We start from the raw sequence: 27770 nt of genomic DNA, 5'->3' as shown, positions 1-27770 counted from the left end.
GACGTAGCTTGAGTTTGAGGGGACTGTCTTGGTCTCTGGACACCTGCCATGATGGAACGAAGTCTTCTAGGACAGTGTGAGGATCTGCAGGGCGAACGTGAGTGTAGTGTACCCACGAAGCAATCCCGTCGACCTTGAGAGCAGTGGGCGTGGTCAGGACTGTGACGTAGGGTCCTTTCCAACGGGGCTCAAGGTCTTTCTGCCGGTGTCTCCGAACGAAGACCCAGTCTCCAGGTCGGTAGCGATGGGGCTCAGGAGGTGGTCCGGTCTGGTATAAGGCTTCTAACTTAGGCCAGATGTCTTCGTGTACACTTTGGAGGCTTTTTAAAGAAAGTAACAACTTTTGGTCATCAAATTCAACAAGTACATTTGAGTGAAGGTTGGGGATAATGGGAGGGGGAATTCCAAACATGATTTCAAAGGGGGTCAACCCCATTTTATAGGGTGAATTGCGCACCCTATAAAGGGCGAAGGGAAGGAGAGTCACCCAGTCACCGCCAGTCTCTAAGGTTAATTTAGTTAAGGTCTCTTTTAAGGTTCTATTCATCCTTTCTACCTGTCCTGAGCTTTGGGGTCTGTATGCACAATGTAATTTCCAATCTGTCCCCAACACCTGTGCTAGGGTTTGACTCACCTTGGAAATGAAGGCGGGTCCATTATCTGATCCTAGCATTACTGGAAAACCGTACCTTGGCAGGATGTCTTCTAGCAGCTTTTTAGTCACACTCTGCGCTGTCTCGTGTTTGGTAGGAAACGCTTCTATCCATCCTGAAAAAGTATCTACGAAAACTAACAAGTATTTATAACCGTACTTTCCAGGTTTTACCTCGGTGAAGTCCAATTCCCAATAGGCTCCAGGTCGGTTTCCCCTCAGCCTATTTCCTGGGTTGGCCCTATTGTGGGTGGCATTTGTCAATTGACAGGCTTTGCAGGTAGCAACAATATGTTCAATTGTAGAATTAGCATCACGGATCTTAATTTCAGCATGTCTCAGGAGATCTTGCATTTTCCGAGTGCCCATGTGGGTGGTCCGGTGTATCTTGGAGAGAACTTGTTCTTCCAGTGTCTTAGGCAGGATGACTTTACAATCAGAAGATTTCCACCACCCGTTGAGGCACTGGGGCGTAGGTAATTGTTTTATCCAATTTAAGTCCTTTTCAGTGTACTGGGGTTTTTCTGGTAGGGCTGCACTTCCCGGATCGGGCAGCTGAGTGGCCAGTGTCAGATCAACCTTTAAAGCTATTTTTCGGGCCGTCTGGTCAGCTAGATTATTTCCTCTGGCAATTGGAGTGTCGCCCTTCTGGTGTCCTGGGCAATGGATAATGGCTAATTTTTTCGGTAGCCAGAGGGCTGTTAAGAGGGCAAGGATCTCTTCTTTGTTTTTAATAGTCTTTCCTTCAGCTGTCAAGAGTCCCCTTTCTTTGTAGATGGCCCCATGGACGTGCGCAGTGGCAAAGGCATACCGGCTATCTGTGTATACATTTAACTTTAGGCCCCGTCCTAAAGTCAATGCCTTGGTCAGGGCTACGAGTTCTGCCCGTTGTGCTGAGGTCCCGGTGGGCAATGGTTCTGCCCAAATGACCTCAGTTTCTGTCACCACAGCTGCCCCAGCATACCTGTGGCCCTCACGAACAAAGCTGCTTCCATCAGTGTACCAGGTGTTGCCTGCGTCTGGCCATGGTTGGTCACTCAGATCTGCTCGAATTCCGTGTACCTGGGCCAGGATATCTGTGCAGTCGTGAAGCGGAGCCTCTAAGTTCGGGTCTGGTAACAGTGTGGCTGGGTTTAAAGCAGCCGGGGCCTGAAAGACAACTCGGGTTGGATTTAGGAGTAAGCTCTGGTAGTGGGTCAGGCGAGCATTACTGAGCCATCGATCTGGAGGCTGTTTTAGGACTCCCTCAATGGCGTGAGGGGTGGTCACGCATAGTTCTTGGCCTAATGTCAATTTGTCAGCGTCTTTGACCATTAGAGCTACTGCTGCAATCATTCTTAGGCACGGGGGCCATCCTGACGCAACTGGATCAAGTCTTTTTGATAAGTACGCCACTGGGCGGCGCCATGGCCCTAGATACTGGGTCAGGACGCCCTTAGCGACTCCTTTGTTTTCATCAATGTAAAGGTGGAATGGCTTAGTAATATCAGGCAAGCCCAAGGCTGGTGCCGTCAGCAAGGCTGTTTTAATTTGATCGAAAGATTTTTGTAGCTTTTCTGTCCATTGAAAAGCCTGACTGTCTCTAGTTGCCTCGTAGAGGGGCTTTGCGAGCTCTGCGAACCCTGGTATCCATAGGCGGCAGAAGCCCGCCGATTTTAAGAATTCTCTGACTTTTCGAGGGGAATCTGGTGTGGGTATCTTAAGAACTGTCTCTTTTCTAGCATCCGACAGCCATCTCTGCCCTTCTCTAAGCACGTACCCCAGGTAGCTTACCTCGGGTTTGCAGATCTGGGCCTTTTTAGCGGACACCCGATACCCCAGCTCTCCTATGACCATCAAGAGTCTCTTGGTTCCATTTAAGCAGTCTTCCTGTGTCTCAGCTGCCACAAGAAGGTCATCTACATATTGTAACAGAGTTAGTTGGGGGTTCTGGAGGCGAAACTCACCCAGGTCTTCATGTAGGGCCTCGTCGAAGATGGTGGGAGAGTTTTTGAATCCTTGAGGTAATCGGGTCCACGTCAGCTGTCCGTTGATGCCTTGCTCTGGATCACTCCATTCAAACACAAAGATGTGTTGGCTTTTAGGTGCCAGTGGAAGGCTAAAAAAAGCATCTTTGAGATCTAAGACTGTGTACCAGCGATGGCTCGGGGGAAGAGAACTCAATAGGGTGTATGGATTAGGCACTGTGGGGTGGATGTCCATAACCCTCTTGTTTACCTCCCGGAGGTCCTGCACTGGCCGATAGTCATTAGAATGAGGTTTTCGTACTGGCAACAAGGGGGTGTTCCAGGCCGATTGGCAAGGTCTGAGAATCCCCTGAGCAAGTAACCTCCTGATGTGTGGAGTTATTCCTTTCTGGGCCTCCAGGGGCATAGGATATTGGCGAACTCGTACCGGATCTGCTCCAGGTTTTATTTCTATAAACACCGGTGCCCTGTGTATAGCTAGCCCCATGCCTCCAGTTTCCGCCCATGCTTGTGGGAACATGGAGAGCCATTGTTCCATATCAGGATCAGGAGGGGCCCTCTTTTGATGTAGTAGATATTCATCTTCCAGGTTTATGGTTAGTACCTGAATGGGCCTTCCCTCTTGATTAAGGACTTTTGTGCCCCCAGGTTGGAAATGAATTTGAGCCCCTAATTTAGTAAGTAAGTCTCTTCCTAATAAGGGGTAGGGGCAGTCTGGTATAACCATAAATGAGTGGGTTACTTGGCCCACTCCCAAGTCTACTGTTCTTTGGGTTGTCCATGAATACTTTTTCATGCCTGTAGCTCCTTGAACCCAGGAGGTTTTATCAGAAATATGGCCACACGGTTTGAGTAGGACTGAATGTTGAGCCCCTGTATCCACCAGGAACTCAATAGGTCTCCCCTCCACTTTTAGGGTTACCCTGGGCTCGGGGAGGGGTGCCGAACCCCGTCCCCCCTAATCATTTGATTCATCCGCAGCCAGAATAGGGGTCTTGGGGCGTCCTTCTCGCTGTTTCTTTTTAGGACAGTCCCTGGCCCAGTGTCCGTATTCTTTGCAATAAGCACATTGATTTTTCCCCAACTGGGGGCGCTCTCTGCGTCTCTCTTTGTTTTCTCCTTCCATCACAATCTTTTTTAGTCTACGTTCACATTCTTTCTGCTCTCCCGCAGTGGCAGCCAGAAGGATCCGAGCTAAGTTTCGGGTCTGGCGGTCATCAGCTTTTTCTCGTTTCTCCTCTGCGGTTTCTCTATTGTTATACACTTTCTCTGCCACTGCCACTAAGTCCTGAATACTCTTTTCTCCTAACCTATCTACTTTCTGTAACTTTCTCTTAATGTCTGGTGCCGCCTGGTTGACAAAATGTATTATTACAGCTGCCTTTGTCTCAACTGCTTCTGGGTCCATAGGAGTGTACCTACGAAAAGCTTCCTGAATTCTTTCTAGGAAAGCAGCAGGGCTTTCATCTAACTTTTGTTGTACATCTCCTACCTTAGCCAAATTGGTGGGCTTCCTCGCCGCTGCTCTGAGACCTCTTAATAAAGTCTGGCGATAGACTCGAAGTCTCTCCTTACCTTCTGCCGTATTGAAGTCCCAGTTAGGTCGGGACAGAGGAAAAGAAGTGTTGATGGTGTCTGCATTGGTGGTGGGCTGACCACTGTCACCAGGAACCAATTTTCTGGCCTCATTCTGGATTCTCTCTCGTTCCTCAGTGGTGAACAGAACCTGCAGAAGCTGTTGACAGTCATCCCAAGTGGGCTGATGGGTAAACAAAACAGTTTCTAACAGGTTAATCAAATCTCTAGGGTTATCAGAGAAATTGGCATGTTGTCGGCGCCAATTATAAAGATCACTGGTAGCAAAGGGCCAGTAATGATGAGGCTGGTTTCCATGTTCATCAGGGGGCCCTATTGCTCGCAGCGGGCAGACAGTTGAATCTGCCGGTCCTGCCGGCGAGGCGGCGCGCCGGTGACGAGTATTTTGGGCGGGACCATCACGGTTGTCGGCGGCGCCCGGGGCGGGCTCCCCAGCCCCGGCTGGGACTGGGTCACCTCCTCCAGCCTGCTGTGGCGGAAGAAAGGGGAGGGAATAGGGGGGAGGAAATATAAGATCTTCCTCGGTCCCTCCCTGGAGGACAGGGTAAAGTGGCGCGGTTGGCTTGGTTTCGGTTTGTTTTTCATCCGCGCGCTTTTTAGGAGCCTTTTCTTTGGCCGTCAGGATTAACTCCGGTTGCTGCTGCTGTGAAGGCAAAAAGAGCTTAACCCATGGGGGCGGGTTAGAAACCAGAAATTCCCAAACGGCGATGTAGGGTATCTGATCGGGGGGGAGGATGGCTTTACGAACTCTGCGAATTATCTGCAAATCAAAAGTTCCCTCGGGGGGCCATCCTACCCCGAGGGAGGGCCACTCTGAGCCACAGAGGGTGATGAACTTAGTCTTCTTAATTTCTAAACTTAAGTTATGAGCGCTCTCCCTAACTTCTTTGAAATGGTCTGTTACAAGGGAAAGAGGGGTAGTCACAGTCTGTCCCATCGTCTCGGTCCAAGTCAGCACAAACAGACACACAAACGCAACAGAGAAGCACAAGGTGAGACAAAACCGTCCTCCGCGCGATCGGAGGCAATGCAAATGGGACGACGGCCTCCTGCCGTGCCGCGGGAGCGACCCGCACCGTCCCTCCAGGAGTCTCACTGACCCGTACTCTTGGGGCACTCCGTCCCCACCAGTGGAATCCGGAACGTCTTCCAGGATTCCGGGTCGGCGGCCCTTGCAGCGCGTCCGCCTAGACCGTCTGCCGACCTTCCCAGAAAATAGGCCCAGACTTTACAAGCACAAAAAAAAACACTCACCAGCCGGCGTTGACCCTCCGGTACGGGAGTCCTGAAGGTCTTGGGATCCCGGACGAGCCCCCAAATGTTGTGCCCAGATCGCGATGTCCCAAAGACCACCAGGAGACCGTTTCCGATGTAAGCACACGAGGGTCGTTTATTCAAGCTTAAGCAGGGACTCTCAATTGTCACCGACGCAGCGGATCGAGATTGAGAGCCCCGAGCCTCGAAACTAGCAGGGTTTTTATTGAGTATACATCAAGCTTTGGTTGTTAGTAGCCAGGTGATTGGTTAATGCTAAATACATATGAAGTGTAGGGTTTTGATTGGTTAGGCTCGGGGGGGGTTAAGGGGGTTACGTATAGATTTTTGCAAGGGAGAAGGGGGCAAAGGTTAGGGGTCGACTGTCATAAGCTGATGGTTAGCAGGTCCACTGACTAATGGTCACATCTATCTTTTGTGGGCAGTTAGCCATTAACTGTTTACCTTATAGGTAGTGTGTCCGGAATGTCCTTCCTGAGTACACAGATGGCTGGGTAATAAACTTAGGAATTTTGAGTGGATAAGCACAAATTTGAGAGAACAAAGGAGACAGCTCCAAAATGGAGTCATTCTGAGAGAACAAAGGAGACAGCTCCAAAATGGAGTCACTCTGGCTCCACAAAATCAATCCAGCAGCTGCTAGATGATGCAAAGAAGAGTAACATAAGACTGATTGGAATCAATGAAGAAAGAGGAGAGAGTGCAGATGACATAAAAAAACTGTTCACAGAACTTATGGCAGAAAACTTCCCAAGCAGGGAAAAAGAACTTGACATACAGATAAGTGAGGCATATAGGACTCCAGCTAGCCTTAAGCAAAAAAAATCTACACACAGCCATATAATAGTTAGGATTCCAGAAATCCAACAGAAGAATACAATTCTACAAGCAGTGAGAGAAAAGAAACAAATCACATACAAAGGAAAGCCCATCAGAATCACAGCAGACTTCTCAATGCAAACCCTCAAGGCAAGAAGAGCTTGGAGTGATATACTTCAAGCCTTAAAGGAAAACAGCCTCCAACCCAGATTGATGTACCCTGCAAAACTATCTTTCAAAATTGATGGAGAAATAAGATGCTTTCATGATAAAGAGCACCTCAGGAACTTCATGAATACCCTAGGAAAAGACAATAAGGATCACAACCCCAAGAAACCCAGAAGAATGAATCCATTGGGCGTGACAAATTAAACGCAAAGGGGGAGAATCCAACAAAAAGAAAAAGTCATGACAAGGCTTTTAAAACTTTTGACTTCATCTCCCTAATGGGTGTATAATTCAATCTTATTATTGTACTGATTAGTATTTTTCTGATTCTAGAATTGCACACCATTCCTTGTGCTATACTGGCTATTTATCATCTTCTTACATCTATATTTTAATTGGGTTGTCTATTAATGAGCTCTAAGAATTCTTTATATATTCTGGCCAAAGGGTATATGCATTGTAAATATGGTCTGTTTAAGGACTACTTTTCATTTTAATGATGTCATTTAAAGTTCTACATTTTGATGGAATCTCATTTATCATTTTTTTTCTTTTATACATCATGTTTTTTCTATCCTAGGTAGTTCTTGCCTACCTTGAATTCACAAATATTTTCCCTTATAATTTCTTCTTAAAGTTTTATACTTTTAGACTTTCTTATTTAGGTTCATAGATCCCTTCAAGTTATTTTCATGTATGAAAAAAAGGGTTGAGATTAATTTTTTATATATGGATACCAGGTGTTCTAGTGCCATTTGCTGAAGACACTATCTCTTCCTCAGCTCTTGAATTGAGTTTATATTCTATAAAATGCTAATGTTAAATAATCTTTCAAAACTCAGTGGACCATATATGTGTGGTTCTATTTCTAGATTCTCTGTTTTATTCCAATGATCTATGTGTCTTTCCTTACACCAACACTGCCTTGATTACTGTAGCTTTAGAAGAAGTCTTAAAATTGGGTTCTAAATGTCTTCCGACACTGTTTTTGTTTTTGTTTTTGGCTTTTCTGGGTCCTTTGTACTCCTACATAACTTTTAAATTTCAATATACAGTTCTTCATTTATAGCAAGTATACACAAACCTGAATTTTTATATATACCTTGTGTTTTCTAATCCTGCTAAATTCAAGTACAGGTTCTAGGGGCTTCTAGAGATTTCTTAGTATTTTCTCTGTAGATGATCATTTCATCTATATATAAAGATTTTGCTTCTGCCATGCCAATCCTATCCTAGTTGTGTCATTTTATTGCCAGACTATTTTGGTTTAGACCTATGTTTCAAAGTCTAATGGACAGATGAAGAGTAGGCATATCTGCCCTTGTTCCCCACTTTAGGGAGAAAGCATTGTATCATCTCCATTAATAGAAGGAGTTTTTGTTGAAAGTATGGAGTACATGTCTTTGATCTGTTGAGAAGGTTCTGTTCTACTTCTAGTCTCCTGATAACTTTTACCATGAACAGCTGTAGAATTTAGTCCAATACTCTTTCTCCAACTAGTGACAGGATCATATGGCTTTCTCCTTTCCTCTGTTAAAATGATGACTTTTGGGGGTGGATCTTCCAATGCTGAACCAACACTGCCATCCCTATAATAAAACCACTTTCTACATACTGCCAGATCTGACTTCTAAGAGTTTATTTTGTTAAACAAATTTCTATCTATGTTCATACTTTTTTCTTCTATTATCTTTATTTAGTTTTAGGATTAGCACAACGTTGTGTTCCTAAAATGAGGGGAGAAGTGTTCCTTCTTTTTTCTGCTTTAAATGTTTGATATAATTTATCAGTTAAAATGTTTATGAACCTGCTGTTGTCATATAGGTAGGTTTTCAAGCTAGGAATATACTTTCTTTAATAGGTGCTATTCAAATTTTATATTTCCTCCAGAGTTAGTTTCATTAATTCATCTTCTAAGTTACTTCTTAGAAGTTGTCAAATTTATTTCAAAAAAGATTTTTGAAATATGCTTTCTATATCCTTTTAAATTCTGTAAAATCTGTGGTAATGTCTCCTAGATCTTAATATTGTAATTTAAAAAATGTATAACTGATATTGTGTAACAGGAAGCAAAGGTCTAAAAGAGCAGGGGAATTGGGAGGGGTAGGGGAAGGGAAAAAAAGGAAAGGAAAAAATATGAGAAGAGGAAAAACATGGAAACAAGGTCTTTGCAAATAGGGAAGAGTGGAGGGGGTGAAGGGAGGGCAAGGGAAGGGGGGGGAAGAACCAAGATACTCATGTAATGGTACAAGATCCCAATGATGAATGTAACTGTATTTTATACCTAAAATGTACCAATAAAGTTAATGGAGAAAAAAATATATATATATTGCTACCTGGGCTGGGGATTTAGCTCAGTGGTGCCACCACCTGGCTCGCAAGCGCAAGGATTCGATCCCTGGTACCAAAAAAAAAAAAAAAAAAAAAGGTAAATCACGTATAGGTACAAATTTCCTATGATGAATGTGATCTTTATGTATATCTAAAGTATACCAATAAAATTAATTTAAAAAATAAGGAAAAAAATGTCTCTGTGTATTTGAATGAGTGCCCTTACCCAGGGCTTGAAGTATTGGTATTCACCAGATATGGGAGTGGGATATTGAGTCACTACTCAGTCCTACTTTGTTTCCACTCTCTTTTTTCTGCCTTTTCTACTGGGTGTGGTCAGTTAGTGGTGTACACCCTGTATTCTCTTCAGCTGCTCCCAGTTCCCTGATCATGTTGACAGATGGGGAAAGCAAACAGACCACTGAGCTCTGTGGTGCATTCAGGCATCGAGATGGGAGGGATGTGTCAAGCCATCTGCTGAATTTAATGCCAGAACTTTCAGACCCACACCTCTCTGAACACCACATTCTACCAGCCTGGTTTCTCAGCACATAGGGAAGGATCCCTGTGTCTTTCCTGGCCTTTAAACTTCTCAAGGGGTCTCTGTCTAGCCAATGTCCTCTCTGTGACTGTCTCTTGTAGCTGTCTTCCCTCCTACCCAGTCACTATGATTGGGTTACCCCAGAAACCCTGAAGTATAGCTGTTCAATGAGTTCTGATTGCTGGAGTAGCTCAGTCTTAAACAATTAACCCTCTCTCAAAATGGCTCTTGGTTAATCACCCTCAAATATGGCAGGGGGTGCATTTGATTTCTTGCCCAATTCTAACCTGCCATGTAGAAGGAGTTACATTCAGAGTAAAACCCTATGCTGTTTTTACATTTTACAAGAACCATGGGTTTTTCTTAGGGCTAGTGCTGCTGTCCCAGTCCACTGTTTCTCCCTGGGCTGCCAACCCTCTCTGGGCTTACCTTGTGTTTGTAGAGACAGGTCATCCTCCCTGGAAACTGGTTTTAATGTTCCATCCTGCCCTTCCCTGCATTGTCTTCAGATTCTCCAGTTCCTCTTTGCTAAGGTTTTATGAGTCTAAATCCTGGAAAGACTGTGATATCCTGAGATTCTGTCTTTATCTTCTTGTTTTCATTTTTTTGAGGCAGGGTCTCACTAAATTACCCAGGCTGACGTTGAACTTGGGATCCTCCCTCCTCAGTCTCTGTAATAGTTAGAATTACAGCCATGAACCACTGGGACTGATTTAAGTAAGCTATTTTTAAATTTAAATGTTTGCCTATATAATATGTTCATGTAGTTAAAAATCTAAAAATATATAAAAATAGGAAGTCTTCCTCCCAACCCTGTCTTTGTGTACCCTGTTTGGGTAGCCTCATATATTGCATTCTTATATATCTTTTCAGTATTTTTACCCCCAGAGCAATATGTATGCCCAGTTAGTGCTGTGCCACTGAGGTATACCCCGGGCCAGTATTTACAATACTTTAAAATACTACCACATACTAATTGTACAAATTAATGAGATTCACTGTGATATTTCCTTACATGCATGCATCATGCATCGATCATGCCTACCCACTCTATTCTACCCTCTTCCTTTCTATCCTCCCAGCTTCCTTCCCAGTCACTAAGAATCACCCCTCTACTACCATATTGTCTTTTGTTTGTTTGCTTGTTTCTGTATATAAGAGAAAACATGTTATAGTTGTTTTTCTTTTCTTTTTTTTTTTTGGTACCAGGGATTGAACTTGGGTCCTTGTGCTTGCACAGCAGGTGGCAAAACCACTGAGCTAAATCCCTGGCCCAATAGTTGTTTTTCTGTGTCTGGTTTATTTCTTTTTTTTTTTTTGTACGGGGTATCGAACTCAAGACCTTGTGCTTGCCAAGGCAGGCGTGGGAACCACTGAGCTAAATCCTCAGCCCCTGGTTTATTTCATTTAATATGATATCCTCTCGTTCCATTCATTTTCCTGCCAATGATATGGCTTCATTTTTATTTATGACTAAATAATTCTCTATTGAGGATACATATAAAAAATGATGGCTAAGGTGACACAACTAGGTGGCAATGCCTTAATTGTACATATTCCAAACTGTATGGTTTCAGGGCTGAGGGCCTTTTTCATCCTTATCAAGGTGAATGCTAACTTCTCCTTTCACACAACACCTGATATTTCTTTCATTTTAAAATTTTATTGATTGATTGATTGATTGATTGGGGATTGAATTCAGGGCCTTTACCTCTGAGCTACTTCCATAGGCTTTCTCATTTTTCATTTTGAAATGGGACTTGCTAAATTGCTCAGGCTGGCCTTATGATCCTCCTGCCTCAGCCTCCTGAGTAGCTGGCATGTTCTTCCATGCTCACCCGCAGTATTTCTTTATGGAAATAAAATGCATATTTTTATCTTTCCTTTCCTTACACAAAAGGCAGGATGATTTTTCCAGTTATGAGGTATATTTTGCTATTTTCATTTCAGAATGTATTTTGGAGAGTGTTCCATATTGGCATATCTTTAAATTCTTTTACATAGCTGAAAATACACCATTGTGTGAATGTGTCAAGATTACTTAACAAGTTCCCAATTGACGGAAGCTTTGGTGTTTCCTTCATTTGCAAATGTAAACAATGTTATAACAAGTCACTTTGAACACATCATGTGATCATGTCATCATGTGCAGGCTTATCTGTAGAATAAATTCATATTATTAAAACCCAATGGGCCGGGGATTTAGCTTAGTGGTTCGGCCACCTGCCTTGCAAGCAAAAGATCCCGAGTTCGATCCCCAATACCAAAAAAACAGAACAAAAACAAAAAACCCCAGTGTAATAGCTTAAAGTAGTTCAATGTACACATCTTCTGATTGGAGGAGGAGCTGGCTGAAGATAGTGAGAGAGAAGTGAGATAGTCAATGCTGCCTTTCACAGATTCATTAAATCTGTAAGACTGACACTGTCCTAGGATAGTTTTACAAATCCAAGATGAGCCCTAACTTCATGCAACTTAGAACTACCTTTGAAAAAGCACCTAAAAAGTAAATAGTAATAGATTTCAAAGTTATTGAATTCTATATTCATACTACTAAGATTTTGAGGTAATATATAAAATAAGTGATTTTTATCTTTCCAGAAATGCTCTAATATTGAAGACAAATGCACTCATGGAAGAGTGAAGTATAAATGATCTTGGAGGAATCTTCATTTGTCAAATGCACTGTTTCTTTCTTTTTTTTTAATGTACTTTGTTTCTTATGTCTTCATACTTTGTTCCTGAAGCAAAGTGTATATCACATGAAAAAATAAAATTCTTGTGTTGGAAAGAACACAATATTAATGGATTGCACATTTAATTTCAAAATTTCACCTGTCATTGTTATTGTTGTTCTGATGTGCCTTCGAACTATTTATAATCTTTGGATCTTTTTTCTTGTGTAAACAGGGATCATTCTAGAAGAAGATTTCAAACAACATTTCTCACTTGAGTTCAGGTTGAAGGGAGGAGAGAAGGGCAGGTAGGCAATCTTGGGCTCTCCTCTGTGGCAGACTTCAGCCAGAATAACTGTTTTTATCTGGCTTATAATTGGAAATTTATTGCTTGAATTGAGAATCTATTGCTAAAATTTATGGAAAATCCTTGGTCTTTGCCCCTAAGGTTTTTGCAGTTCTGTTTTTCTATCACTGTTGTGGCTATTGTTTTCGGCATGGTGACACCTTATATCTGAAAAATTCTGCTAGGAACCTGTTGGTAAACCCAGCCCCTTCAATTTCTCTTGGAAATCCCTCATTTTGTCTTTGTAAAGTCCTCAGGATCATATTAGTTGGTGAAGGACCTGGCACAAGTGAGCTTTCAGTGGGCAATTATCTCTTCTGCTGTTGCCATCCTTTGTTATGTGTACTTTCTTTTTGTTCTGTCAGCTTTTACAATTCTAAATGTTTTACCAGTGCACAAAAAAACCTACAACCCCTTCTGCTACAGAGGGTTTTCTCACTGGGCGTGAATAAAGTGGCATGGTAAATATCGGTATTCTTTCTTTTTTTGGTGCTGATGATGAAACCCAAGGCCTCACACATGATAAGCATCTTCTCTATCACTTAGCTACACCTGTAACTGCAATTATTGGTAGCATTGACTAGCACATAGGCAGTGGTGCTGGTGGAGACCTCACCCTACATGCATCTTCATCTTTTGTCATTATTCTGAGATGTTTGTTTTCTCTAACTTTTCTGTTCCTTTCTATTTCTCTCTGTGTTGGGTCAGCTGGCAACTGCATAGATTCAGCATAACTTTAGTAAGTGTGAGAGTAAGAAACTTGAAAAAAAAACCCAACTTGTTCTCCATGTCAAGGTTTTTTAACCATTAGTGTTATCATTGCTGATTTGCTCCCCCTTCTTCCCATCAGGAATGCAGTAGTAATCTTTTTTTCTTTTTTGTTTTCTTTTTTTCGGTACCGGGGATTGAACTCAGGACCTTCCCATTGTGAGGTAGGTGTCGGAACCACTGAGCTAAATCCCCGGCCCTGCAGTACCAATCTTACCTTACCACGATGTTCTTTCAGATTATTGTCTTGAGTGTATGAGAGTCCCATTCTGTGCCTCTATTTTAGGGTATTCACTCACTTTCTAAATTCTTAAGAAAAGATTCATCGTATTGATTTTGATCAAGGCTAGTTGGAGTCCTATATGCCTTGCTTATCTGTACGTCAAATTCTTTTCCCCTGCTTGGGAAGTTTTCTGCCATCACTTCTGTGAACAGTTTTTTATGTCATCTGCACTCTGTCCTGTTTCTTCATTGACTCCAATCAGTCTTATGATATTTTTCTTTGTACCATCTAGCAGCTGCTGGATTGATTTCTCGTGGTCCCTTACAATTTTAAAGAATTTTTTCTTTTCCTGGTCACTAATTGCAATCTTATCTTCTATATCTGAAATTCTGTCTTCACATTGGCTCATTCTGCTGTGTAGACTTTCAATGGAGTTTTTAATCTCCTGGAAATCGGTTTGCATCTGTTTTATGGATTCCATTTGTTTCCTATGTTGGGATTCCATCATGTTCCTCAGCTCCTCTATTTTTTTTTTATCTGTATCCTCTCTAGATTTATCAATCATGTCTTGAACTATGGGCAAAATCTTTGCTGTTATGTGAGAAATTATTTCTGATTTCATTTTTTCCAGATCCTCTTTTGTTGCTAGTTCAGAGAGTCCAGGTGGCTGAGTATCAGAGTGTTCCACCTTGTTTCCCTTTGGGGTTGCTGTAGGTGATCTGGAAGTCTGGTTCTGAGGCTTGTTTACCTGTCTTCCCATTTTGATGGGGCAGGTTTCCTGACACCTGCGTGGCTCACCTCCTCTGTGCTGGGAGCCGCAGCATGCCCACCTGGAAGCCTCCTCTATGTTGGGAGCCATGGCTCACAGACCTGGAAGTCTCCTCTGGGCTGGGAGCCACAGCACACCCACTCGGAATCTTCCTCCTAGCTGGGAGCCATGGGGCACTGACCCAGAAGTGTCCTCTGGGCTGGCAGCTGTGGCATGCCCACCCGGAGGCCTCCTCTGGGCTGGGAGCCCCAGTATGCCCACCCGTCATCATATTGATTTATGTGTGACAGATTAAAAATTAATGAAGCTTTATATCTCACAGTAAAATTTTGATTTAAACAATTGTATATATGGTTTTACTTTATTTTCTAGTTTAAACATTTTTTTCTTGACTAGGTAATACATTCACTGTACAGAAGATAAAATATAAAAGTACAGCTCTCATCCCCTCAGCTAAACCTAGTTACCTTCCCTTACGACAGTGAACAGTAAGAGCTTCTCATGTACTTTTTCAAGTTATTCTATACTTAATGCTTTGGCTCTGCTGACATGCATTAAGGGTATTCAATTTATTATTTTGCAGGTGGATTTTATAGTTAAACATTGACAGCTTTCTTGAACAGTGTACCTGATACTATTCAAATATGTATATTAAAACATAATACATTTTCATTTCTAGCTAATTCTGACAATCATTTGGTTCTTGAAGTTATTGTAGTTTTAACCTCCTTTCTTGTCTACCTTTTATTATTATCCATCTTTAAAATTAAGTGTCCTACAGAAATGGATAATAGATATTGGGAAGTAGGAATAAAATGTCCAAATGGCAGGGGAACAAGGGAAGGGAGAGAGGGAAGAAAGGTAGGGAAAAGGAAGGAAAAAAAGAGAGAATAGAAAGAAAAAATGGAAACAAAGCTTTTGCAAATAAGGAGAGGAAGAAGGGTTGAAGGGAGGGGAGGGGAATGGGGAAAAAAGAATCAAGATATATACAGGAACAAATTCCCTATGATGAATGTGATCATTATGTATATCAAAAATTTACAAATAGAATTAATTAAAAATAAAATTAAAGGGCAGAAAAAAATAAAATTAAGTGTCCTAGAGTTGAGCATGGTGGCACATACCTGTAATCCCAGCACTTGGGAGGCTGAGGCAAGAGGATCACTGCAAGTTTGAGGCCAGGCTGGGCTTCATAGTGAGTTTTTCAAGTCCAGCTTGAACTACATATTGAGACTCTGTCTCAAGAAAATCCAAAAGAATTAAATAAATAAAATAAATAAAAAATCAAATGTCCTAAAATTGAATAGGCAGGTGATTACTTATGAACTATTGACCATTTTATGCAAATCTAGATATGTGCCTAGGAACTGAGATTTGAAGCCATGATTTGGTTCTAGTGATGCCCTTGCCCTCCCTATCAGACCCTCTGGAATGACAGTAACATCGCAGACTTGCAATGTGACTAGTGAAAGATGCTATGGAGTTAGGAGAACTAGTCTTTATTGATGCATTGAGTAAGTCATTTCATCTCTCCAGAATTCAAATTTTTGGGCCTGGGATTTAGCTCAGTGGTTCCGCTGCCTGCCTCGCAAGCGCAAGGTCCCCAGTTCAATCCTCGGTACCAAAAAAACAAAACAAACAAACAAAATTCAAATTTTCTCCACAAAAATTAGACCTAGGTTTTAGAGCTACTATTGGCTTTCAGATTCTCTATTGAAAAAGATAAATTTTTAAGAGAAGTTGTGGGTTTTGGCCTAATAGAGTTTTGTTAAAATACATAATCTAAAGATAAGCATACTATACCCCACCCATGGTCTAAGAATATGTGTTCTTCTTTTAAATGTTTCTTCTTTTGGTATGGTGTGATTTGCAAGGATATTTTGGGTTTGATTGTCACCCCACTGTTATTTGTTCACATTTAATGAAGCTAGACTCACCCCAGGGAGCTGTTTATGAAATTGGACACGATGCCATTGATCTGTATGAATTCCCAGAGCAATCAATGAACTGAAAGAAATGCACCCAAACTAAAATCACAGTAATTATTTACAAATGAAATAGGGAATTCCTATATGTTTCACTTTTAATTTCCAAATGTGATTCATGAGGAGGGGTCCCCGGTTGGTGTGAACTAGAAAAATACTACAAGAAAATTGTGAAAGACCAAAGGATATTTTGAACCTTGAAGAACTGGGCTAGACTACATTGATCAATATTACTGTATTCATTCTGGATTAGTGCCCCACAATCACCTGACTAGAGCCTTTATATCTGTAACCGGCAGTGTTTGTCCCACTTATCAGCCACACATGGTACTACTTTAAATTTCTGCGAGTCCAGTTGTGATTTTTATCATCCATCTGTAAGTTAAGTGGTAAATATGTGGACTGTCTTGCTTTTGAGAAATATATAGGAAATCCCTGCTGGCATAGAAAGCCAAGGTCTGAAATTAAATGCAAGAAAAGATTGCCAGATTTTTACATAGGAGATACTAAATTAGTGCTTATTAATGAAAGAAAACAGAACACTTCTAAAGCCTGCAGTTATTTAAAGGTAAAAAGAAGTTATTTCTAGAAAATTTAGGCTTACCAGTCTAAAGGACCTTGGCCTTGCGTACTAACATGTAGATTGTGTTTCTGTTTTTCATATAGGCCGAGTTTATTTGCTACTTAAAATAATCTCCATGTTTAGAAATGGTAGTGTCAACAGAGAAGCATTATATGGTTTAGAATTTCCAAATAGAGAAGCTAACTATAATGAGTTTGTTCTTCCACAACAGGGTTTTTAAGTGATAAAGGAATCTTTTTTTTTTTTTTTTTGATACCGGAGATCGAACTCGGGTCCTTGCGCTTGCAAAGCAGGCGGCGGAACTACTGAGCTAAATCCCCGGCCTGGAATCTTTTTAATATAATAAGTAATGGCCAGAAGTTTTTAGAGGCCAGAATATTTGTGGGAAAAGACTTTAACTCTTAATTTGACAGAATAGGGTTTAGGAAATTATTGCTTCAGTTAATGAGTTATGAGTCCAAAAAATTTAAATCTTTTTGTTTTTGTTGTTCTCTAAACCTCAATGCCTTCTGGACATCTTCATTTTTGTCCTTCAGTTTTGTTGGGTAAAATCTGTATTTTTTCAAATTATAATTACTGGCATTGATGTTCTTGAAAAGATTATAAAACATGTTTTTTATAATTTATTTTAATACTTTTATGGCCTACATTTTGACATTTAATATTTTACATTTTAAATACTTAATATAATTTAAAATATTTAAGTATTTTTACATGTAAGATTTTACATTTAAAATTTGGCTCCTTGACTGTATCAATGAAAAATTAAATATTTAATGAACTCATTGGGAATTTATTTTGTGTTTGGAAATAATTGGGAAAAAATCTAAAATTTCTATTTTTCTCTTGTATTTTTTCTGGATGATATTCATTTTTTTCTTTACACTCTTAGTTGACTTTATGGGTTAGTGGGTGTTCCTAGTGATGAAGTACTCTGAAGGCTGGGACCAGACATTTCACATTCGTGGTTGAGTTTCTGGCATCTGGCACAATGTCTAGTGATAGTAAGATTTCAGTTATTATTATTATTATTATCATTTTTATTATTACTGCAGGAGTTAGGATTGACTCCAGGGTTTCACTCATGCTAAGAAAGTGCTCTACCTCTGAGCTACATCTCCAACATTTAAAAATTTTATTTTGTAATGGAGTCTCACTAAGTTGCCCAGGCTGGGCTTGAACTTCAAACCTTGTGCCTCAGTCTCCCAAGTAGCTAAGATTACATGTATGCACCACCACATCTGGTTAGTAAATATTATTGAATGGTTGGAAAAAATTGTTTCATTATCTGTTTTAACTTAATAATATTTTCATGTTTTTCCTCTATATCTTTCATATCTGGAAGTCTTCCACTTCTGAGAAACCTTTTAACTTATCAAGTATTTTAATCTCATCAAATCTTGAAAAGCTTTTCTAGGGTAAACCAAGCAAACTCTTCATGTCAACTATGTCTTAAGTTTTTCCTAGATCTCAAGATTTCTAGAGAAGCTATTTATATTCACTTTCTTTCTGAGTTAGCAAACATTTCCCTGATGATGTTCCAGATGTGACTTAGTGGATGTAATCATGTGTTATTGCTGTACTGTTTCTGTGTCTGCTTAATCTTTACTGCTGTCCTGGTCTGAGCCAATTCCTGAGGATTTCCTTAGCTGGTTTTATTTATTTATACTTTATCTTACAGTAAAAGCCATAAATAATATATGATAAAGATCTACTTTGCATTTCCTATTGATACAGTCAAGGAGCCAAATTTTAAACAGAAAAGACATCTCATCAACTATTATATATTGATATCTTCTGTCTACAAAGATGAAGATGCTATTAAAAGTTGTTGTCTGGGGCCGGAGATTTGGCTCAGTGGTTTTGCCACCTGCTGCACAAGTGCAAGGACCTGAGTTCGATCCCCAGTACCAAAAAAAAAGTTGCTGTCTGGAAGGGGAAGATAAACATTACAAAACTCATCTAAACACAGTGCCAAATGAGTGATTGTAAGAACTTGGGAAAGGGAAAATAACTGGCTTGGGATGGTTAGGGAAAAATTCCTGAGGAGTTGAGATCTATTAAAAATCATGTTAGATGAATGTAAATGTTGTGTTTCATATAAGTAGAAAAATGAACAAATCTGTGGAATAAGAATGCACTGTGAAAATACGAAGACCATATTAGTGAACCAGTATAGTGGAATGACAGGCAACTGTGTGAGAGACTAGAAGAGGGTAAGAAGTAAACTGAGTTGGATAGTGGTGCATTTTAGTGTTTTTTTCAAAAACTGATATTCTTTGGATACATTCTGTTTCATCAAGCATGGATCAGAAATGTTAGGGCTGGAAAATCCTTGATAATTTTGCTGAAAAAAGAACCTGCCATATTTATGAACATGTTTCCTTATTCTTGTACATTACACCCATGGGTGTATTAACCTCAGTGTTTTCTGTATATTTCAGACACTAATTTCTAACCATGGGGGATTGGAACTTATTGAGTGACATCCTAGAGGAAGTTCACTCCTACTCAACCATAGTAGGGAAAATCTGGCTGACCATCCTCTTCATCTTCTGAATGCTGGTACTTGGTGTGGCTGCTGAAGATGTCTTGGATGATGAACAGTAAGCATTTGCCTGCAACACCCAGCAACCAGGTTGCAACAATATCTGTTATGATGATGCTTTCCCTATCTCTTTGATAAGATTCTGTGTTTTACAGATTATCTTTGTGTCTTCTTCCTTCTCTGGTGTATATGGGTCATGCACTTTATAGACTCAGAGGCTTTGAGAAAGAGAGGCAGAGGAAAGAGTCACACCTTAGAGCTAAGATGGAGAATCCAGAACTTTACCTGGAGTAGCAACAAAGGATAAGCAGGGACTTGAGGAGGTTGGAGGAACAGAAGAGGATCCATAAAGTCCCTTTGAAAGGATGTCTGCTATGTACTTATGTCTTACACATTTTAGTCAGATCTGTGCTAGAAGTAGGGTTTATGATAGGCCAATATTCTCTCTATGGATTTCAAATGCAACCCCTTTACAAATGCACCCAACCTCCTTGCCCCAATGCAATGGATTGTTTTGTATCTAGACCCACAGAGAAGACCATTTTCACGCTCTTTATGCACAGCATTGCAGCCATCTCCTTGTTACTGAATATACTGGAAATATTTCACTTGGGTATCAGGAAAATTATGAGGGCACTTTATGATAAATCCAGCAGTGGGGACGTTGAGAATGAAAGAGGTCATCCATTCCATTTGAAGAAATATTCAGGGTCCCAGCAGTGTACAATTTGCTCTTCCTTACCTGAAAAGACTTCTTTAATTCAACCCAATAACCAACAGCAGGTCACCGAAGCCAATGTGCCAAAGTCTAAAACCACGTGGCATATCCCACAGTCCAGGCAACTTGAAGTTGATTTTTCCTGTATCAAAAAATACTGTCCTGAGAAAGATCAGCACCACGGACAGCTCCACGACCACAGCCCTCGCCTCCAGGACGACAGTGCCACGATTCAGCACCAGGGACAGCACCCAAGTAATCCCTCCTCTGGCCTACAGAGCACCATGTCCCAGTCCTGCCTAGGTACAGTGATGGGCTCTAGACATTATTCATCCTACACATTGGGAACCTGGGAGCAATCCCAGGACCAGGCACCCTTGGGTGAACCTGTCACAGATTTGCACCGTCACTGCAGAAACAGTGATGGCAGTGTGAGAGAGAGTGGGGTCTAGATAGAAAGATCTCACCCAGGCAGTCACAAGGTCAGCTTTCTTTCCAGATGGATGTCTGAGCAGGGACAGCTGGACAGTGACTCAAGAAGCTCCAGTTCTCTGAATAGCTCCTGCTTGGATTTTCCACACCGGGAAAACAGCCCCTCCCCTCTGCCCTCATCCACTGGGCACAGAACATCGATAGTAAGTAAAGACAGCCAGCCATACAGATCACAGAATTATCACAAAAGCTGACCCACTCTGGCTACTTCTTTTCCTTTCTTCCTTCCTGGAATGTATATATACATGTGTTAAGAGACAGGAAGGTGTAGAAAGAAATTATTTATGAAAAGATAAATTCATTCATTCAATAATTCCATTTAATTAAATTCATAATTCAAACACGTGGATAACTTACTTTATGCCAATGGCTCTCATAAACATTGAGTGTATAGATGGATAAAATACTGTCTCTTCTATCAAAGGGTTCAGATGATAAATGGGAAAGTTAGATGTATATATAGGTGCAACCAAGTATAAGGAGCAATGTTATTGAGAGTAGGTGGGTTAAGGAAGTATAGATGATCACAGAAACCTTTATGATTGAAGTTACTTTGAACTCAATCTTGGAAGATGTGGTAAGTTTCTCTAGAACTAGGAGAACTAACTGCAATCCTAGTAGTAAAAACAGCACGAAGGCTACACAGCAGAACTGTCTGAGGAACTGTGGGTGATTAGAACAAAGAGAAACAGGAGGGTTGTGGGGAGATGGCAAGCTGGAGAAGTGGAAATGGAGGTCTTGTACAGGGGCAATGAAGAACCAACAAAGATCTGAAGTAGAAGAGAGACTGGATCACAATTGTATTTTAGAAAGCTCTTTCTGTCACAATGTGGAAAATGGATATAACCTTATAACTTCGAGTTGCCCTTGTACCACTAAGGTAGGCAGGCATCTACCATTGTTATACCTCTGGGATTTAAAAGTCATATACAAGGGCTGGGGATTTAGCTCAGTGGTTTCACCACCTGTTGCGCAAGCGCAAGGACCTGAGTTCGATCCCTGGTACCAAAAAAAAATGTCATATACAAATATTTAGTGATGTATTTCATAAACACTAAAACAATATCAAATTGATTTTAATTTTGTCCTCTGAAATGCCATTGTAATATTAACATTCCTTGGCCATTGTAATACATAATGGATATTTACTGGGGATTCTTCTCAGTTCTGGAACAAAAGATGACACTTGTTTTGCCCACTGCTGTGGTAGTTAGTTTTCCTGTTAGTTAGTTAGTTCCTGTCCTGTTAGTTAGTTGCTGGGAGACAATACGTGCCAAAGTAACTTGAACAGTTAATACCTCTTTTTATCTGCATTTGTGAAGTCAGAAAAAATATCACATCATTTTTCTTTTCTTGTACCTCTTTTCATGTGAGAGAAGCTTTTGTATTGGCAGAGATGAGGTGGGTAGGGGAGAGAGAGAGAGAGAGAGAGAGAGAGAGAGAGAGAGAGAGAGAGAGAGAGAGAAATAGACAGAGAGACAGAGACAGAGAAATTATTTAGTGGCAACAGATTTTCCTGTTCCTACTCCTTCAGTTTATCCTCTAGGATAGGACAGCCAAACTCATAAGCCTGAGCAATTAGGGTGTGGGGAGTCCTGATAACACAAAGATGCTAATCACGTATCATTCAAATTCCAATCATCATCAAAAGGAGTGGGTAAGGATTTTCCCACCTGATGATTAGATTCTGTTTTTGCTGTTGTTGCTGTTGTTATTGTTATTGTTGTTGTTGAGACAGGATCTGGCTATGTAGTTCAGGCTGGCTGTGAACTTGTGGTGATCTTCTGCCTCAGTCTCCCAAATGCTGGGATTATAGACATGTGCCACCACATTTGGCAACTTCTAGGTTTTTTTGTTTCATTTGGGAAGGTATTTTTCTGCTTAAAGTTATTACCAAGGGTGTTGTTAGGTGGCTATTTGGAAAGTGGATTACTATATATATACATTTTTTTTTTTTGGTACTGGGGATCAAACTCAGGACTTTGTGCTCGCAAGGCAGGCAGCAGAACCACTGAGCTAAATCCCTGGCCCAGGATTACTATATTTTATTGAGCATTTTGATCAAGAAGTTTAGCCCAACTTATCAAATATCAAAGGATCTAAGGAGCATGAAGAAGAGCACTCACTTTATTGAGGGCCTGGTCAGGTCTGGATGCTGCTATGGGGTTAAAGTAACTCTGTGGGGGCCGGGGATTTAGCTCAGTGGTTTTGCCACCTGCTGCACAAGTGCAAGGACCCAAGTTTGATCCCTGGTACCAAAAAAAAAATAAAAAAATAAAAAATAAAGTAACTCTGTGAAATTTCCATTTTATGGATAACAGGCTACTTGTCCAAAGTCACACAATTAGGTTGTGGTAAAGCATAGTTCTTCAGACACAGTTTAGCAGGGAATAAATTAATATTTATTGGAGGAAGAATGAACTGTTTCAACTCAAGCTTATACTCCTATATCCCATTGCTGCTTCTTGCTTTCCCTCAGGAGGCACCTTGAGTGTACCATATGTTTAGGATTAGGAATAGGTTGTTTTAAAATGGAATATTTGGGGGAAATGGGATAAAATAAAATAAAATTTATTTTAAAAATGCAACATTCTACATTTGAATTAGTTTCCTCTTTCCACATTATTGAAAGGTGAAAATCTGGCTAATTGTAGAAGAGACTAAGCTGGAGGTTAGGGAAAAGCCATTTAGCTTTAGGGTTAGATTTTAGACAAAAGGACAACAGGAGGAGAAGAAGGAGATGACAGATGAAGGTCCCTTGTTAGTGAGACAGACTCCATATTGCTGCTTGACCCACCTGCCTGCCCTTTACATGAACTCAGAAGGAGGAAGCTTAGAAACCTCCTCACCTTAGAGAGTCTCTTAGAAACAATTAATCAACTATTGTTTTACAAATGTTCCAACAACAGGACCTTCTGCTTCGCTTCTGTACCTTTTGCTTGCTTTACTAGTTCTATCCCATAGGGGGGCCTAGAAACTGTTGGCCTCAAAGGTGTATAAAACATGTTTGTCAACCCCCAGTCGAGGCTTGAGTCTGATGCTCGGCTCGGGTCCCCGCCGGTAATAAACTCCTGTGTGGATTTAATATCAGTCTCTGGTTGGTTCTCTCTCACTGGGTACAACAACAGATAGGCAAGAGGAACTCATTCATAACATCTCTGAGGAACCAGAGAAAGTCGCCTCCTGTAGCAGGTTTTGTTTTGATTTGTGATGTAGAGTATTTGTGACATAGAGTCCCAGTGGGTGGGCAGAGTTGATTTTTTTTTTTTACAAGTCTTAGGAGTACATTTTGTTTGTTTTCTGATTCCTCTCTTTTAGAACATGCTTCTAGAACTATCATCTATCATGAAAAAGTAATGTACCAGGAGCAGGAGGAAAGTTTTACTTTTGTCATGTGAGACTAGGGAAGAACTTTGGAACTCACATCTTCCATAGTGTTCTAGTTTGGATCTGAAATGTCCCTCAAAGACCCATGTCTTCTAGGCTTGGTCTTCACTGGGGCCTAAGGGAGGTCTTGGGTCATGGGGGGGGGTGGCGCTGTGCCCTTTCAGATTGTGGAATTCTAGTCCTTTCCTTATCTTTCATGTCCTGGCTGTAAGGTAAGTGATTTACCCCATCACAGGCTCCCACCATGATGTGCTGCCTTGTCCCAGGTCCCAAAGCAACAGGGCCAACCAACCATGGACAGAAGCTTCTAAAATTGTGAGCCAAAATATACTTTTTATCTTTTGTTTGTTTGTTTGTTTTGAGACAGAGTCTCACTATGTAGTTCAGGCTATCCTTCAACTCACTATGTAGCCCAGGCTGGCTTCAAACTCATGTTGATTGTCCTGCCTTAACCTCCTAAGTGCTGGGATTTTAGGTGTGTGCCACCATGCCTGGGCAAGTTTTCCCTTTATGAATTAATTATCTGAGCCATTTGTTATAGTGATAGCAAGGTAACACACACAGAGGCAACTGGCAGGCTGTGCCAGGCTGTGGACAGGGTATTCTGAGCCAGGGGTCATCTCTATAAGAGAGTCTTCCCTTATGGGGGCTGGAGTCAGCATCTTTCTGTCCCACCTGGCCACATTGCCTGAAACAAGTTTGAAATCCAGGGAGAGAGAAATTGTGCACCATGAGAGGAGGAACTTGCTCCACAGGGAAAAACAAAGAAATGTGGGCTGGCTCCAGGGTCTTTTTCTCCTGGCTTCCAGGAGCCCCAAGGCCAAGACTTAGTGTCACCAGCCTGGTGCTGACTGCAGGTGCCTGGAAGCCAGGGCAACACCAGCCTGGGGCTGGATGGCCAAAGTAAAGGATCTACGACTGTACCCTGCTGGGCCTAAGGAGGTTTTACAGGAGAAATCAAATTACAAATTTTAGTTAATTGATAATTATATTTTTAGCTTTCAATTTGAGTTAGTGTTTTTTTTTTAATTGCTGTGCTTAAAGCATTTCTTGTGCATTACAAATTCTTGAACTTTAATTGCAGGGTTAACTTGCTCTTTGCTCTCTGTTGGTTTAAGACAAGAACACGGATTCAAAGTTAATTAGAAGTCTGTTGGCAGTCAGTCAAATTTAAAATGTAACAATCTGAGAACAAAGGAACAAAAAACAGAGAAAAGGACGCTTTAAAATCCTGGTGGTCATAGCCAAGTTTGTTATAGAAGGTTTGTAGTGAAGTGGAGAAAAATATTAAGAATGCTATAAGTATAAGAGATATACTTTTTTGGGGGTGGAGTACTGGGGATCAAACTCGGGACCTTGTGCTTGCAAAGCAGGTGGCAGAACCACTAAGGTAAATCCCTGGCCGTAAGAGACATACTTTTGATGTGAGAGGATTTTGTGTGATACAAGTTTTATCCTGCTAAAAAGATAAAAAGAGACATAATGATAAAACTGGAAAGATCATGTATGTCAAGGGAAAACTTGTGGAAGTAGTTTATCAAAAGAAATATGTATGTTTACTTGTTGGTTTGGTGGAGCCCAAGCTGTTCCTTCTAAAAGCTCCTTGTTGCTCAAAAGACTACACAGGGGACTATAGAGTAAAGCTGTCCCCCCAGAGGTTGAGAACTCTTTGTGAAATTGATTGGCCTTTCTTTCATGTGGCCCTCCTTTCATGTGGCTGGATGAAGGGATGATGTATGGGAAAACAACTGGGTGTGGGTGGTGACCAGAGACAGAGGATGGCTAGGGCACCCAGCCCAATTTCCTTACATCAACTCATGGCTGAATTTGATCCAGATCCACCCTGCTTGGCTACAGCCCTGTTTAGAGGCTTATGATAAGACACTTGTGCCTGAGCTAAGCAAAAGCCAAAAGAAAAAGAAAAATCAACCCTGCTGGTAACCTCAGAGACAAAGAGAACCAGGAAAGCCAATTCTACAAGAGCTGATAGAGGAGACAAAAATCCTCCCACGTTATGCCCCAAACTACCTGCCTTTACCGAGGTCAACTCATGAGGAAACAAGGTCAGATGACAGTGAGTCCCAGGTGTTACCCCAGGGGAAGGAGACAAAACCATTACCCAGGAGTCCATGGTCATAATAAAAGTAGGAGGCCAATTGATGGACTTTATGGTAGAAAGTGGAGCTCAACACTCAGTAGCAATACAGCCCATTGGGTCATTATCCAAAATTATGTGACTATTGTGAGAGCCACTGGGGTTCCAGAAATTAGGTCTTTTTTTGGTCTAAGAGATGTGTCATAGGGCAAAAGGAGGCCCAACATGAGTTCCTGTATCTTCCAAACTTCCCAATTCCCCTGCTAGGAAGAGACTTACTCCACAAGATACAGGTCCAAATTGCCTTTGGGCCACAGGGAAAGGTGACTAAGTTTGACTCACCCAGAGACCACGGTGCTGACCCTTACCATCCCATAGGCTGAGGGATGAAGATTGTATTTAGATAGGCCACCACAACTGGGAGCAAATGAACTATATGGGCTGGCAAATAAGATTCTCAGGGTATGGGCTGAAGATAATCCACCTGGGCTGGCTGTGAATCAAACATCAGTGATGACTCACTGAGAGAGAAATTAGGGAAAAAATTCCTTTCACAATAGCATCCAAAAAATGAAATATCTAGGAATCAATATAATGAAGGAAGCAAAAGACCTCTACATTGAGAACTACAGAACTCTGAAAAAAACACATCAAAAAGGATATAAGAAAATGGAAAGACATCCCCTGTTCCTGGGTAGGAAGAATCAATATAGCGAAAATGGCCATTCTTCCAAAACTGCTGTACAGATTCAATGCAATCCCAATTGAAACCACAATATTATATTTCATAGAACTAGAAAAAACAATCCAAAAATTCGTTTGGAACCAGAAGAGACCTTGAATAGCAAAAGCAATTCTAGGCAACAGAGACATGCCAGGGGCTATCACAATTCCCAACTTGAAACTATACTTCAAAGCCACTGTGATAAAAACATCATGGTAAGGCAAAGAAACAGACTTGAGGATCAGTGGAATAGATTAGAAGATGCAGAAACAACTCCAAACATACTTAGCTACCTCCTCTTTGATAAAGGAGCCAACCATCCTCACTGGAGGAAAGATAGCCTCTTTAATAAATGGTGTTGGAAAAACTGGATTTCAACTTGCCAAAGATTAAAATTAGACCCTATCTTTCACCATGCACTAAACATAAATTAAAGTGGATTAAACATCTAAACATTAAAACAGGAACACTAAACTTGCTGGAAGATAAGTTACGTAGAACTCTCAAAGACATTGGCATAGGAAAAGACTTTATGAACAAATCCTCAGTACCACAGGACCTAGCACAAAGAATCAACAATTGGGATCTCATCTTATTAAAAAGCTTTTACACAGCAAGAAAAACCACCAACAGAGCTAAGAGACAACCTACAATGTGAGAAAAAAATTTTTACCAGCTGTTCCTCAGACAAAGGTCTACTATCTAGAATATGTAAAGAACTAAAAAAAAAATCAGACCTCCCAAATTAAAATAGCCAATTCAAAAATGGGCATCTGAAATGAACAGACATTTCTCAGACAAAGAAGTAAAAGCAGAAAATAAACATATAAAAAAATGTTCAACATCACTGGTCATTCGAGAGATGTAAATGAAAATAACACTGAGATTTCACTTTACCCCAGAAAGAATGGCTGCTATAAGAAATCAACCAACAACAAATGCTGGCAGGGTTGTGGGGAGAAAGGAACCCTTCTCCATTGTTGGTAGGAGTATGGAATGGTGCAACCACTGTGGAAATCCATATGGAGATACCTCAAAAAACTAGCATTAGAGGCCCTATTTAACCCAGCTATTCCTCTGCTGGGTATCTTCCCAAAAGAGTTAAAAT

General features: G+C 41.0%; 2 protein-coding genes, 1 non-coding gene and 1 pseudogene across 3 annotated transcripts; 1 reads left to right on the top strand and 3 right to left on the bottom strand.

Moving 5' to 3' along the window:
* Positions 1–138: 138 nt before the first annotated feature.
* Positions 139–5463, bottom strand: LOC147824976 (uncharacterized). Its single transcript, XM_087187979.1, is given in 2 exon segments — positions 139–320; positions 635–5463. Coding segments are annotated over 2 exon segments (4551 nt in total). The 5' UTR covers positions 5153–5463; the 3' UTR covers positions 139–287.
* Positions 5464–10851: 5388 nt separating this feature from the next.
* Positions 10852–10986, bottom strand: LOC147824975 (U6atac minor spliceosomal RNA; annotated as a pseudogene).
* Positions 10987–19158: 8172 nt separating this feature from the next.
* Positions 19159–23937, top strand: Gja10 (gap junction protein alpha 10). Its single transcript, XM_004921152.2, is given in 3 exon segments — positions 19159–19419; positions 19421–20599; positions 23775–23937. Coding segments are annotated over 3 exon segments (1479 nt in total). The 3' UTR covers positions 23814–23937.
* Positions 22018–22136, bottom strand: LOC147824974 (U8 small nucleolar RNA). Its single transcript, XR_015441601.1, has one exon. It is a non-coding gene; the product is annotated as a U8 small nucleolar RNA (small nucleolar RNA).
* Positions 23938–27770: the final 3833 nt, after the last annotated feature.

This window comes from Heterocephalus glaber, unplaced genomic scaffold (assembly GCF_053883595.1).
Source record: "Heterocephalus glaber isolate CG9 unplaced genomic scaffold, H.glaber_assembly_v1.0 deba00001523, whole genome shotgun sequence".
NCBI lineage: Eukaryota > Metazoa > Chordata > Mammalia > Rodentia > Bathyergidae > Heterocephalus > Heterocephalus glaber.
Note: the sequence above shows the minus strand (reverse complement) of the source record. Positions and strands in the feature narration are given on the sequence as shown.